The sequence below is a fragment of the Macrobrachium nipponense genome, chromosome 8 (genome assembly GCF_015104395.2).
Source record: "Macrobrachium nipponense isolate FS-2020 chromosome 8, ASM1510439v2, whole genome shotgun sequence".
In the NCBI taxonomy this organism is placed as follows: domain Eukaryota; kingdom Metazoa; phylum Arthropoda; class Malacostraca; order Decapoda; family Palaemonidae; genus Macrobrachium; species Macrobrachium nipponense.
Genome location: NC_087203.1, coordinates 58,135,693 through 58,148,958, shown reverse-complemented (window position 1 = coordinate 58,148,958; position 13,266 = coordinate 58,135,693). Strand labels below are relative to the sequence as shown.

General features: G+C 48.9%; 1 protein-coding gene across 1 annotated transcript in view; it reads left to right on the top strand.

The window, feature by feature from the left end:
• The window catches only part of LOC135223104 (nuclear pore complex protein Nup54-like), a 146,628-nt gene that overhangs the window by 36,991 nt on the left and 96,371 nt on the right, over nt 1–13,266 (top strand). Inside the window, exon 2 of the mRNA XM_064261608.1 lies at nt 8,844–8,881. Within this exon, the coding sequence (XP_064117678.1) occupies nt 8,844–8,881 (38 nt within the window). The remainder of the gene's footprint in view (nt 1–8,843; nt 8,882–13,266) is intronic.

Sequence of the window (13,266 nt, the reverse complement as noted above, 5' to 3'; positions counted from 1 at the left end):
TCTTGCCCTCCACCAAAGGGTGTCAATCAGCTATGTATATATCTGACAGGTAAGTTGAATGTATGAAAATGATATTGTTATGATACAATAAAGTTTCATACATACTTACCTGGCAGATATATACGATTGAAGACCCACCCAGCCTCCCCGCAGGAGACAGGTGGAAGAGAGAATCTGATTATAAAACGGGAATGGTTCCTAGTCCTGCCACCCAGAGCAGGGCGGTAGATCACCTGACCTACCTGTAGCGAGTGCCGCGAAATTTGAATTTCTGTCGGGGACGACGGAGTCGATAGCTATGTACATATCTGCCAGGTAAGTATGTATGAAACTTTATTGTATCATAACAATATCATTTTCCCTAACTAATCATAAGTAGAGCATTCCTGTGAAAGTTTCACAAGCCCAAGTGGTGAAAAGCAAAGAAGCAATTGCCATCTATTAAATGGGGACATGTTTTAGCATTCCCAGCCTCAAAAATACCCTTCTATACAAAAGAAATAACAATACATGTAAAGTAATGGTTAGCATATACAGCAGAGAGAGAGAGAGAGAGAGAAAGAGAAAGGTCACTAGTATCTACATGTCTGTATATTTCTTTCTGCCTTGGTGTCATAGGTCAAGATTCATTGTGTGCTATTGCTGATGTGGTGTGATAGGCTTGAAATATGACAAGACAGTGGTACCTTGATAGTAGAGGTTAAACCATTCCAGAAGAATGCCAATACGTAAATTTTTTAAATTCATTCTAACCCCCCTAAGCTGCATTTCCCATATTTTCACAAGTCTTTTACAGTATTAATGAACTAGGACATCCTCAACTTTCCTTTCTGGTTTGCTGCCATCTCTAACCTTCTTAGACCCCATGATGCCTTATTTGCTCCAGAATCATAAAAAAATCCCAAAGAAATGTGAGTTGTGCACAGAATGGCAGCTTGAAATAAACAGAGTACTTTCCCTTTTTTTCTGCTGGGGTGTGAGTGCCTAGTCCCATCTTATTCTAGCTGGTTTTCTGTTTATTTGAAGGCTGAACAAAATGTTTGAATGCAGAGCAATTTTTTAGTCAGACAAAATTGTCTGTAGACTGAGTTTTATGAATTATGATCAGTCTGAGTAATGAAGTATAACTTTATGATTGACTGCCTAGCTTCATGCATTTTTTTTATTACAGTGTACTATACTGTTCTTTTTTAAGGACTCAAAATTCCCATACACCTTCCTTGAACATATACGTATGCTCTTTTGAAGTTAAAGTTACATTGTTCTGCTCCCATGCTAGCTTTGTCAGTCATAATATAATTTTTTTTGTTTCAAGTTCAGTTTCTTTGTAACTTCATTTTCAGAACTGAACTGACAATGATGAAAAGTGTTTTTATTGATGTAACTGCAATATGTATAGGATAAGAATTGAAACCAAGCAGTAGAGACATTAGTTCCATGATGAATACAGTATAGAAGTAGTTTCTTTTCACACAAATACTGAGAGTCAAGGCCAGCAATTCCAAGGATTGTGAGACTCCTGGCAATGCCATGTTTTTTTTATTTATACTATTCAAGTTAGAGGTATATGTTACCATATATAAAATGAACTGAAAAAAAAAAAAAAAAGTTTTGTACATGAACTTTCCTGTCAGACATATACTTAGCTTACGTCTCTGACGTCACGACAGAATTCAAAACTCGCGGCTAACGCGACAGGTAGGTCAGGTGATCTACCTTACCCGCCGCTGGGAAGGTCGGGTTTGTAAGAACCGCAAACATACCTTTCTTGCCAGATTTTTTTCTGTCGTCGGTGTCGACCACACCTGTTGTCGGTACCTCTTGACAGTTGGATTCTTTTCTCGTTTTCGCCCTGGATTGTTTCTACGGACTTTTGGTGAAGTACCCGATCTTTTGGCCTGGCATTCGCGATTTGTGGACAGTTATTGGACTTTTCTTTGGATTTTTCTTGGATTCATGATGTCTGATGTTGATACTAAGAAAACTGCTATGTTTAGAGTTTGTTGTATGACTGAGTGTAAGGTGAGGCTACCGAAAGCTGCGGTAGACCCTCACACGGTATGTTTGAAGTGTAGAGGGAATGAATGCACCTTTAATAATCCTTGTAATGAATGTGAAAAGCATGAATGAGGATGAATGGAAGTCATTGTCTTCCTACTTGAGGAAGCTTGAAAAGGATAAAGTTAGGAAAGCTTCTTCTAGGAGCAGTAGTAGATCTCGTATTAGCGAGTTGGATGTAGAGAATCCTATTTTAGAAGTAGCTCCTTTGTCAGTTTTCAGCTCCTGCTCCCTGCACCGAAGCCGAAGATGGCGCCTTCGGAAGTGGCCTCCATGAAAGCCACCATTCGCAGTATGGAGAGGAAAATCCAACAATTAGTAGGTAAGAGTGATTCCAATAGTGATTTGTGCAGTGAACCCAGTGCAGTGGAGGGTGCGTCTGATCGGCTCCCTAATGCTTCCAGGCCTAGACTCTTCCAGACTCCCAGTCCCAGTGGAGGAGGAAAGTCGAAAGCCGCAGGAAGGTTAGGGAGCATCCCCAACGGTCAGGCGTCCCCTCGGTAGCTCCTGTTGATCGTTCCCAGGCTACCTTGGATCGCTCCAAGAGAGAAATATTGCGCCAATGCTTCTCGTCTTCGCCTTCGCCTTCTCCTAAACGAGGATGGAGCTCTTCGGAAGCCTCGCGCCCTTCGAAGAGAGCCTGGAACGCTCCCCTGCGCCCAGCCCTTCCAGCCCTGAAGTTTTTTCGGAAGAGCCTGAGGTGGAAGCGAAGAAGCGTAAGAGATCTCAGGAGTATCGTTCCCCGAGCGGAGATCGAGCCTCGTCACCTGTTCACGAGTTTGTGAATTCTCCTGCAAGGGTGTTGGCTAACCTTCAGGCGCAGATTTCGGCTCTGGCTGGCTCTCTTTGCGTGTCTTCTCGTCGTAGGAAGGACGTCTCGCTTCCTGTAAAGAAGTCCAGGCTCCCCTCTCCTGACTCTCGCTATTCGACGGAAGCGGCGCGCTCACCTGTGCGTTCGGATTCTCGCAGGAGACTTTCTGCTTCGGACAAGATCTTATCTGCGTCCAAGCGCCATTCGCCTGACAGACAGGTTTCTCCTTCGGACAAGGAGCAAACTGCGCGTAGGAGATCTTCACCCTACAGACGCTCTTCTCGAGACAGGATCGCTCCCCTTGACAGGCGCCAAGAGCCTAGTAGGCGCTACTCACCTCGTAGCCGCTCCTCGTCTTGCATCCACTCTCCGGTTGGACACCCGCGCCCTAAATCGGACAGGCGCCCTTCGCTGGACAGGTGTCAAGAGCTTGTTAGGCGCGTTTCTCCTGGCAGGCGCTCTTCTCCTGACTTTCACTCTCCTTGAGTCAGGCGCCGAGAGCCTAGCAGGCGCTTCTCCCCTTGTAGGCGCTCACCTAGTAGGCGCTCGTCGCCAGAGATCCTCTCGCCTCGGTTCAGGCGCCAAGAGCCTGGTAGGCGCTTCTCGTATGGCAGGCGCTGTTCGCCTGGTAGCCGCTCTCCTTTGGATAGGCGCCAAGAGCCTGATAGAAGTTCTCCTTCAAACAGACGCTCTGCGCCTGACAGCCGACGTACTCCTGTTAGGCTCCAAGAATCTGGGAACGCACTCCTCCAGACAAGAAGGATGTTGCAAGTAGACACATTTCTGAAGCATTGTCTCCAAGACGTATACGTCTTACTTCCTCTAGAGACAACTTTTAAGAATAGTCGCGCCTCTAAGGATCATGAGGGCTCTTCAGCTCAGGAAGAACAGGACCCTTCAGAAGAAGAAGGACCAAGAGACTCCTCTGTTTCCTCCTATAAGAGGCTGACAGAGTTACTCCTGCAAGAGTTTGGAGATATCCTTTCTCCTGTGGCTCCTCCTTCTCCTCTTTCTTTATTCTCCACTTTCGAAGACGTCGAAGGTTTCGTCTTGTGTAAGGATGAAACCTACTGTTTCCATGAAGAAGGCGCTTAGAGGTTTTGGGGAATGGCTCCTTTAACAAAAAGGACGGAAAGGGAAGACGGTTTTTTCTTTCCCTCCGTCTAAACTGACTGGCAGATTGGGATTCTGGTACGAATCGGGTCGAACCTTTAGGCCTCGCTCTCCCTTCGTCTGCGGACTCGGACTTCTCTTCATTGGTGGATTCTGCTCGTCGTTCCGCCCTCTTGTCCGCCAAGACTACGTGGGGAATGAACGAACTTGAACCGACTTACTGAAGGGAATGTTCCGAGTCCTGGAAGTTTCAACTTCCTTGATTGGTCTTTGGGTGTTCTTGCTAATAAGACCCAGACCCCAGATTCTCTGTCTCCTGAGGATCTTAAACTGCGTCCTCACTTGCATGGATAAAGCAGTGAGAGACGGATCGAGTGAAGTCCTCCTCACTGTTTGGAGCTGGGAGTTATTAAGAAACGGTCTGTCTACTGTTCGTTTCTCACGAAGGCAGTTTCACATGCGCAAAGGGCCTTGCTTATGTATACTCAACTCTCTCCGCTTCTGTTCCCCAAGAAGATTATTCAAGATGTCTCGAGTGCCCTTTCAGCTAAGGCTACTCAGGACATGTTAGCCCAGGCGGCCAGGAAGCCTCGCTCTGTCTTCCAACCCAAGGCCAAGAAAGAGACTCCTCTGAGACAGGAGCCCTTTCGAGGAGGACCCGCTGTCAGAGGTTCTGCAACCAAGAGGGACTAGACCTTTTAGGAGAGGTAAAACCTTCTCTAGGTCAGTCAGAGGGAAGAAATAGCGATCAAGGACTCCAGACATCAGTGGGTGCCAGACTACTGAAATTTGCCGACGTCTGGGCCCACAAAGGGGCAGACAATTGGTCCCTATTGATTGTCAGCAAAGGATACCTCATTCCCTTCTCGTCAAGACCACCATTGACGACAACTCCGAGGGAGTTTGGTAGCCAAGTACAAGGACCCCATCATGAATCAAGCCCTTTCTCTAGCAGTAGATCTCATGCTAGAGAAGGAGGCTGTAGAACTAGTGAAAGATCCCCGCTCTGCGGGCTTTTACAACAGACTATTCCTAGTTCCGAAGAACTCAGGAGGATGGAGACCGGTGTTGGATGTAAGCGCCCTGAAGGTCTTTGTGGAAAAGAGGAAGTTCGCCATGGAGACAACTTCCTCAGTGTTAGCGGCTCTTCGTCCAGGGGACTGGATGGTGTCTCTAGACCTTCAGGACGCTTACTTTCATGTGCCGATCCATCCTTCTTCACGGAAGTATCTACGATTCATGATGGGAGGAAACATCTTCCAATTCAAGGCCTTGTGCTTCGGCCTATCGAACTGCACCCCAAGTTTTCACGGGGTTAATGAAAAATGTGGCGCAGTGGTTACATTTGGAGGGAGTGAGGGTGTCGCTTTATCTCGACGACTGGCTAATCAGAGCAGAGTCTCAAGAAAGATGTCTGGAGGACCTTCAAAAGACCCTTACATTGGCAAGTTCTCTGGGACTTCTGGTGAACTTCCAGAAGTCTCAATTAATCCCCAGTCAAGAGCGGATCTATCTGGGGATTCGGATAGCTTCTCTGGCTTTTCGGGCTGTTTTTTCCGTCGCCAGAGAGGATAGCTCGTTGCTACGGAGAAAAATAAACGACCTTCCTAGAGAAAGATGCATGCACAGCGAGGGAGTGGATGAGTCTGCTGGGGGACACTCTCCTCGTTGGAGCAATTCGTTTCTCTAGGAAGGTTGCATCTCAGGCCTCTACAGTTCTTCCTATACCAGAACTGGAGGCGTCTCTCCCTAGATCTGGAGTTCTCCTTCAAGATCTCAAGGGGAATCAAGAGAGACCTTCGGTGGTGGAACAACCCACTTCGTTTTGTGGAAGGAATGTCTCTTTACATGCTGAACCCCAGCCATGTGTTGTTTTCCGATGCATCGGAAGCAGGTTGGGGAGCGATGCTCGGGACAAGAGAAGTGTCAGGCACCTGGAAGGGGGATCATGTGTCCTGGCACATCAACAAGAAAGAGTTGATGGCAGTCTGGATGGCATTGAAAGCCTTCGAGCCCCACGTCCGAAATGCAGTAGTGCAGGTCAATTCGGACAACACACAGCCTTGGCGTACATCAAAAAAACAGGGGGGGACGCACTCCTTCTCCCTGTACGAAACAGCGAGGGATCTTCTGCTGTGGTCTCAAACAAGGGAAGATCAGTCTTCTCACCAGATTCGTACAGGGAGAAAGGAACGTCAGGGCCGCTTTTTCTCTTTTTTTGATTCTCCTGAGCAGGAAGAATCAACTCCTGCCTTCCGAGTGGACCCTCCACTTAGAGGTATGCCAAGACCTGTGGAGAAGATGGGGCAGACCTCACATCGATCTCTTTGCAACAGCAAAGAACGCAAGAATCGAACTTTACTGCTCCCCGATCTCAGACCCAGGAGCAGTATCAGTGGATGCGTTTCTCCTAGATTGGACAGGTCTAGACGTCTACGCCTTTCCCCCCACCCCCCTTCAAAGTACTGGGACAAACCCTCAAGAAATTTGCTACTCGGAGATGACAAGCAATGACGTCTAGTAGCCTCCGTTCTGGCCCGCCCAAGATTGGTTCACAGAGGTACTGGAATGGTTGGTGGACTTTCCAAGAGCACTTCCACAAAAGACAAGATTTGCTCAAACAACCCCACTTCGACAGGTATCACAGAAACCTCCCCGCTCTCAATCTGACTGGCTTTCGACTGTCAAAAGTCTTGTCAGAGCGAAGGGTTTTCGACAAAAGCTGCTAAGGCTATCTCCTCAGCTAGAAGACCTTCGACCCTTAAAGTCTACCAGTCGAAGTGGGACGTCTTTCGCCGGTGGTGCAGGAACCAGAAGTTTTTCCCTTCCTTCAGTACCTACTGGGTGGACCAGATCAGATAGCAGATTTCCTAGTTTTCCTCAGAGAAAAATGCGGTTGGCCGTAGTATCTGCTATCAAAGGATACCAAAGCATGCTGGCTGCGGTGTTTCAGACATAGGAATTTAGATCTTTCGAATAACAGAGATCTTCATGATCTATTAAGATCTTTTGTAATCTTCCAAGAAAACTTCGAACGAAGTTCCAAGTTGGAATCTGGACGTGGTTTCTTCGTTTCCCTGAGGTCCACTAGGTTTGAACCACCACATTTAGCCTCCTTCAAAGATCTCACGAGGAAAGTTCTATTTCTCATGGCTTTAGCATCCGCTAAAAGGGTTAGTGAGATTCATGCCCTAGAAGGAAGGGTAGGTTTCAAAGGGAGATTCCGTGGTTTGTTCCTTCCTTCCTTCGTTTTTAGCAAAGAATGAGAACCCCTCAAATCCTTGGCCAAGGAACTTTGAGGATCGTGGGTTATCTGCCCTAGTAGGGGAAGAACCTGAAAGAACTCTTTGCCCTGTTAGGGAGTTTAAAATACTAACCTTCAGAAGAAGAAAACCCTTAAGGGCATTGAGGACAGACTTATGGTGCTCTGTAAAGGACCCCAGCAGACCATTGTCGAAAAATGGCGCTGTCTTTCTTCATTAGTAAGTTGTGAAAGAAGCACATAGATCTTGTAATGAAGAACATTCAAGCTCCTAAAAAGTCAACAAAGGCTCATGAAGTGAGAGCATTGCCACTTCCTTGGCCTTTAAGAAGAATATGTCTCTTCAGAATCTGATGAAAACTACATTCTGGAGATGTAATTCAGTATTCGCCAACCACTAACTTAAAGACGTCAGTATTACGTATGACGAGTGCTTCGCGTTAGGTCCGTACGTATCGGCGGATTCGGTGCTGGGGCAGGGAGCTGGAAACATATCCTTAGTAGTTTTTTCCTTGTTTTTGTTAATTGAGTTCATATGGTTGTATGAAAAACTGATGCAGGTAGGCATCTTTTTTCGTTTTCGTATTACTAATAACTTTAGTTTGGTTAGGTGATCGGATTTGGTTTGAAGTCCCTGCGTTGGTAGTGGACAGGTTCTGTCATAGAAGAGTGGCGAAACCCCCATTGACATGATCCGACTTGGATTCTACTAAGTAAGCGGATATCAAGTCCCGTTAGTAGACCCAAAGAGTCTTTTCAGCTGTAGGTCACGCCCTCGCTGTAGCTCTTATGGCTATGCAGACTAATAGACAAGTATCTATGAAGTCTTCAGCCTAAACAGGTAAGAAACCAAGGTTATTTTTATCCTACAACAGGTGTTGTTTACCTTTTGTTTGTTATTTTCTGTCTTGTACCCTCCACCAAGGGTGTCAATCAGCTAAGTATATGTCTGACAGGAAAGTTCATGTACAAAAATGATATTGTTATTTTACAATAAAGTTTTGTACATACTTACCTGGCAGACATATACGATTGATGGCCCGCCCAGCCTCCCCTCAGGAGACAGGTATAAGAGAGAAAAAATCTGGCAAGAAAGGTATGTTGGTTCTTACACCCGCTTCCCAGCGGCGGGTAAGGTAGATCACCTGACCTACCTGTCGCGTAGCCGCGAGTTTGAATTCTGTCGTGACGTCAGAGACGTAAGCTAAGTATATGTCTGCCAGGTAAGTATGTACAAAACTTTATTGTAAAATAACAATATCATTTTAATAATTGTCATGTTAAATAGACACAGACCTCATATCTTAGGGAAGATCTCAACTTCCAGTGTCTTCCAATTCACATTCCCTTTGCTTTGCGGTTAAAATATTGTTTTAGACAGGTGAAAATGAAAGGACTCCACTTAATTTTGTGTTATATGGAATTTGGCACTCTGCTCCTCTTGCCTTTGCAGGTTTTATAGCATAAGTAAGGTAAGATTTACTTATACATTATAAAAACAATTATGAATTATGTATGTTTTTCAAGGCTTCATAAGTTGCATATGACCTGGTAGGTTCTTATAACAGCAGCATTTACAAAGTTTTGTTTTTATTGCAGAGCAAAACCAAACACTGGATTTGGAACTCAAGGAGCAGGTAACTTCCATGTTTTTTTTTTTTTTTTTATTACAGGAAGCATTGCATATACATAATTTCTTACTTTCTTTTGCCTTTATGTTCTTCTTGTTAGTCTGAGCACGCGGATATTAGTTATATGCAATCGGACAAATATTTTATATTTATTGTTTTAGGTAATCAGACTTGGACCTCTTTGCACCAAATTTCTGGGTAAAGTGTGCTTCAAGTAATATTTTAGTCTGTGACGTTCCTGGACATCATTGCTCAAAAGCAGATATTTAAAAATACTGTTAAGAAATAAATGAGTATATACTGTAATTTGTTTTTGAGCTAACTTGCAATGGTCAATGAATGTTCATATGCTTGACATAGCTTTGCTTAGGCTACTTTACCCCCTCACCTTGGGACCACCTTGACTCGTTGAGGGGGCTCTTGAACCTCTGGAATTTTTATTTTTGTCCTAGGTTTGAACCAAAAGTCCCATATAACATTATATTTGTTCCGATACGTAATACAAACCCTCGGGTCCTTAACAATACGGAAGGTAACTAGCGGCAGCTGGGACGGTCGTAAGCTTCGAACAAGGGGAGAACGGTAGTTAACTGCTTGTCCGATCGTGGCGCGCGCGCCGCGCGCCCAAGAGGTGAAGAATCACTTTTGCTTTCGGCCGCGGGTGTGAAGGACGTGTTCGTCATCGCTCTCTGCCCGCTTCATCGTCGTATGCTTTGTTTATATTGTGTTTTCTACTAATGGTTTGGTTTGACTTGAAAATGAAACTGTAAGTACACTGTTTTCATTTTCCATTACTTAATATGAATCAACATGGAGCTATCGCCGTAGAGACGGCGATTTCCGCTCTTTTCATGTATTGAACCCTTGAATTATGTCTCGGTGCCGAGGGCGGGCGCACTCGCGCCGAGTCATGTATTTTGGGCGAAAGTGTGTAATTGAAAGATGTAAGTACTCTTTTTCATTATATTTTTGCCCTGTGCGTTCGTTGCCGAGAGCTTGATTGCGCTCGGCAAGAGCCTCTTATTTTGTATGAATAGAATGCAATGAAAGTGGATTCGCAATGCAGTTTTCTTTTCATTTTCATTTATTAATTGCATCAAATTTAATTTTGGATCAATTTCCGCTCTTACCCGGGAATTAATCCTTACGATTTATTGCTGTGAAAGTGAAAATAGCAAGTGCAGTATTGTTCATTTTCATATATATTTATGATAGCATCATATTATTATGGGATCAAGTTTCCGCTCTTACCGGGAATTGATTTTTCCCTCTTAAGTTCTATGAAGTGAATCGGCAAGTGCAGTATTCTGTTTCATTTTCATAGTACTTTTTCACTGCTGTGCGGGGGTAGGGGAAGCGAAGGTCCCCTGTCCAGGAAGTCGTCGGAAAGCTCTCCCGCGACTCCCTTGGTATCCGATTCTTCGTCTTCTTTCCTGCCCCCCCGCTCAGCTTCCTCGTATTTTGTTTTTGGGTTTTCCTTCCGTTCGGGGTGGGGCATGTCTCCCCCCCCGTGCGTGAGGGAACCCCTCTTACTAATCTGTCTGTGCTACCGCAGGTGCTACAGCCGTGGGAGACGACCTTGGACAGGTATGGACCACTGCGGCTGCAGGGCGTGCCTAGCATCCACGATCTGCTGCAGAGTCTAGCGAGGTCTGGGGCGGTGACCTTGGAGTGGTCTCCACTACAAACCTTCACGGCCGCTTATGCTGCTTCCCCCCGCTGGTCTACACTCCCCATGCTGTGTCGGTGACGCCGTCTGCCGCTTCTAGGGCCGGTCGCCGCCGTACCAGGAGGGGTATGCCGCCGCCGCCTGTGTTTTCTTCGTGTTGCCTGCCCCAGACTTCCGCTGTTCCAGCAGCTCGCCCCTGACCGGCCGCCAGTACCAACTGCTGGCTGCCGATGATTCTACGAGGCGATGGCTGGGCCTGCCGTACCTGTCGCTGATGTGGTTCCCGCTACTGGCTTGGCTGTCCCTTCTGTGTTTACCGCTGCCGCTGTTCCTGCCGCTCCTGAGCTGGTTGCTGTTCCTGTCGCTCCTGGTTCCTGCGCCTGTCCATGCTGGTGCCTGCCCATGGTGTGTCTTCCCCAGGTCCCAGGTCCTTCCGGACAGGTGCAGTCAGGCCGTGTTGCTTCGGCAATAGGCCCGACTCCGGCCTGGATGGAGGACCTGACGACTGTCCTGCGTGAGCTGACGAAGAAGAGGAAGGTGTCATCTTGTCTTCGTCTGTTGCTGCCTCTTCCCCTTCGACTTCTAAGGCCCATAAGCCGAAGAAGAAGAAGGCTGCCTCCCCCCCCTAAGAAGTCTCCTTCGGGAACTTCTAATGGGCCCGTCCCACCTCGGTGGGACGGGGGGTCCTTCTGCTGGTCCTCCTGCTCTTCGGGAGCGGGGCCCGTCTCCCCTTCCGTAAGGAAGAGATAGACGGGGACCAGAGGAGTATCGGTTAGCTCTGGTACTTCCTCGCCTGGTGCTAGCGGCGATGCCGCTACGCCAGGTTCCGGCTCGGTCTCTCGTTCGCGGGAGATCCCGAGTGTACGCTCTCCCTCGGGAGACCGTGCAGCCAAAGTTTCGGCGCCAGAGTTCGCTCGGCGCCAAGACCACGGCACGGAGCAGAAGGCTGGCGAGAAACCGCCTCAGGTGACTCTCGCCAGGCCAGCGGCCGCTCTCGCAGGCGACCAGCTGGTAACCGGGTTTTGTTATTCCCCCTAAGAAGATCCTTCGGGAACTTCGAAGGGCTCGTCACATTCCGGTGTGACGGGGGGGTTCTTCTGCTGGTCCTCCTGTTCCTTCGGGAACGGGGCCCGTCTCCCCTTCTGAGAAGAAGAAGAAGACGGGGACCAAGGGTGTGCTGGCTACCGCGGGTACACCCATCGCCTGGTCTTGGCAGCTCTGCTGCTAAGCCAGGTACCGGCTCGGTTTCTCGTCCGCGAGAAGTTCCGAGTGTACGATCTCCTTCGGGTGACCGTGCAGCCAAAGTTAAGACGCCTGAGTTCGCTCAGCGTCATGACCGAGGCACGGAGCAGAAGACTGTCGAGAGCCGCTCAGGTGACTCTCGCCAGGCCAGCGGCCGCTCTCGCAGCGACCAGCCGGTACCTCGGATGGACGTGACGGTCTCTGACCGCCACGGGTTGAGGCTGGGAAGAGGTCCCCCAGGTCCCCTCGACCGACGGTACCAGCCTAGGCCTCGGCTGGTACCAGCGGTTTGACGTGCCCGCGAGGACGCTCACCGGCCGGTCTCACGGCGAAAGCGCGAGCTGCAGGTCACCTGACCGCCGCTCCCACAGGGACCCGGGCGGATACGGTGACCAGACAGCAGCTCGTCTGACGCACGGGACCGGGGTCGACGTGCTCAGTCGAGCCGCTCGCCACAGGTGAGCGGCACGGCCAGGCCTGCAGATCGATCCCCACCGCGGGTTGGTGATCGGCTGCAGCCCCCCACCCCGTACGCTCCGGTCCTGCCAGCGAGCGGGGGGGGGGGGGGAGCGTCAGGTCTGTCTCTCCACTACCTTCAACTTCCTCGGGCTACACCGGGAAGAGCGAGGTAGCTAGATGATCGTGAGAGGTGCGCCGCTCACGATCCCGTCACGACGCCGCACGTGCCACGTATGGTCTTAGGACCAACCAGGACGTACGCGCAAGTGATTGGAGGCGACCGTCAGGGGAGAGGGGGTAGCGTCAGTTCTGTCTCTCCGATACCTTCAACTTCCTCGGCATACGCCAGGAAGAGCGAGGTATAGAGGAGTGATCGTGAGAGATGCGCCGCTCACGATCCCGTCACGACGCCGCACGTGCCAGGTATGGTCTTAGGACCAACCAGGACGTACGCGGCAAGTGATTGGAGGCAACCGTCAGGGATCCTGTTGCTGGTCCTTCTTCTGAAGGAGGAGGGTCCTGGGAGCTGCTCTTGTTGGAGGGACTGGACGGTCCTACTCCTCAAGACGCTGTAACTTCCGAGATTCAGAGTAACTTTACCCAGGTTATTGCACTGATTCGTCAGCACAACGACCGGGGGGAAGGATCGCCGCTCCCACCAGCAGAGCCCATGTCTCTGCTCGAGTCGTTTTGGGGCCCGAGAGGGAACCCAAACCGACGGTGGGTATGCCGCGATCGGAGCTTGCCGATTCTGTCTTGAACCAGAGTCTCTCGTCTCCGGACAAGAAGGCTCTCTCAGTTTCTGGCCGGTCGATCAAGCTACTTCCACCTCCTCTACTGCGACAGCGGCGTTTACGTGTCTTCGGACACCGTATTTAAATACCTCCTTCGGTCCTCCTGAGAGGTTTCGACCTCGACGAGGACTGGAATGAGTCGGGAGGTGACGGTATCGGCTCTCTCCTGTCAGGTGTCGATCAGCCCCACCCAGATAGAGACGTTCCACAGTGGGTCGGGTCCCAGA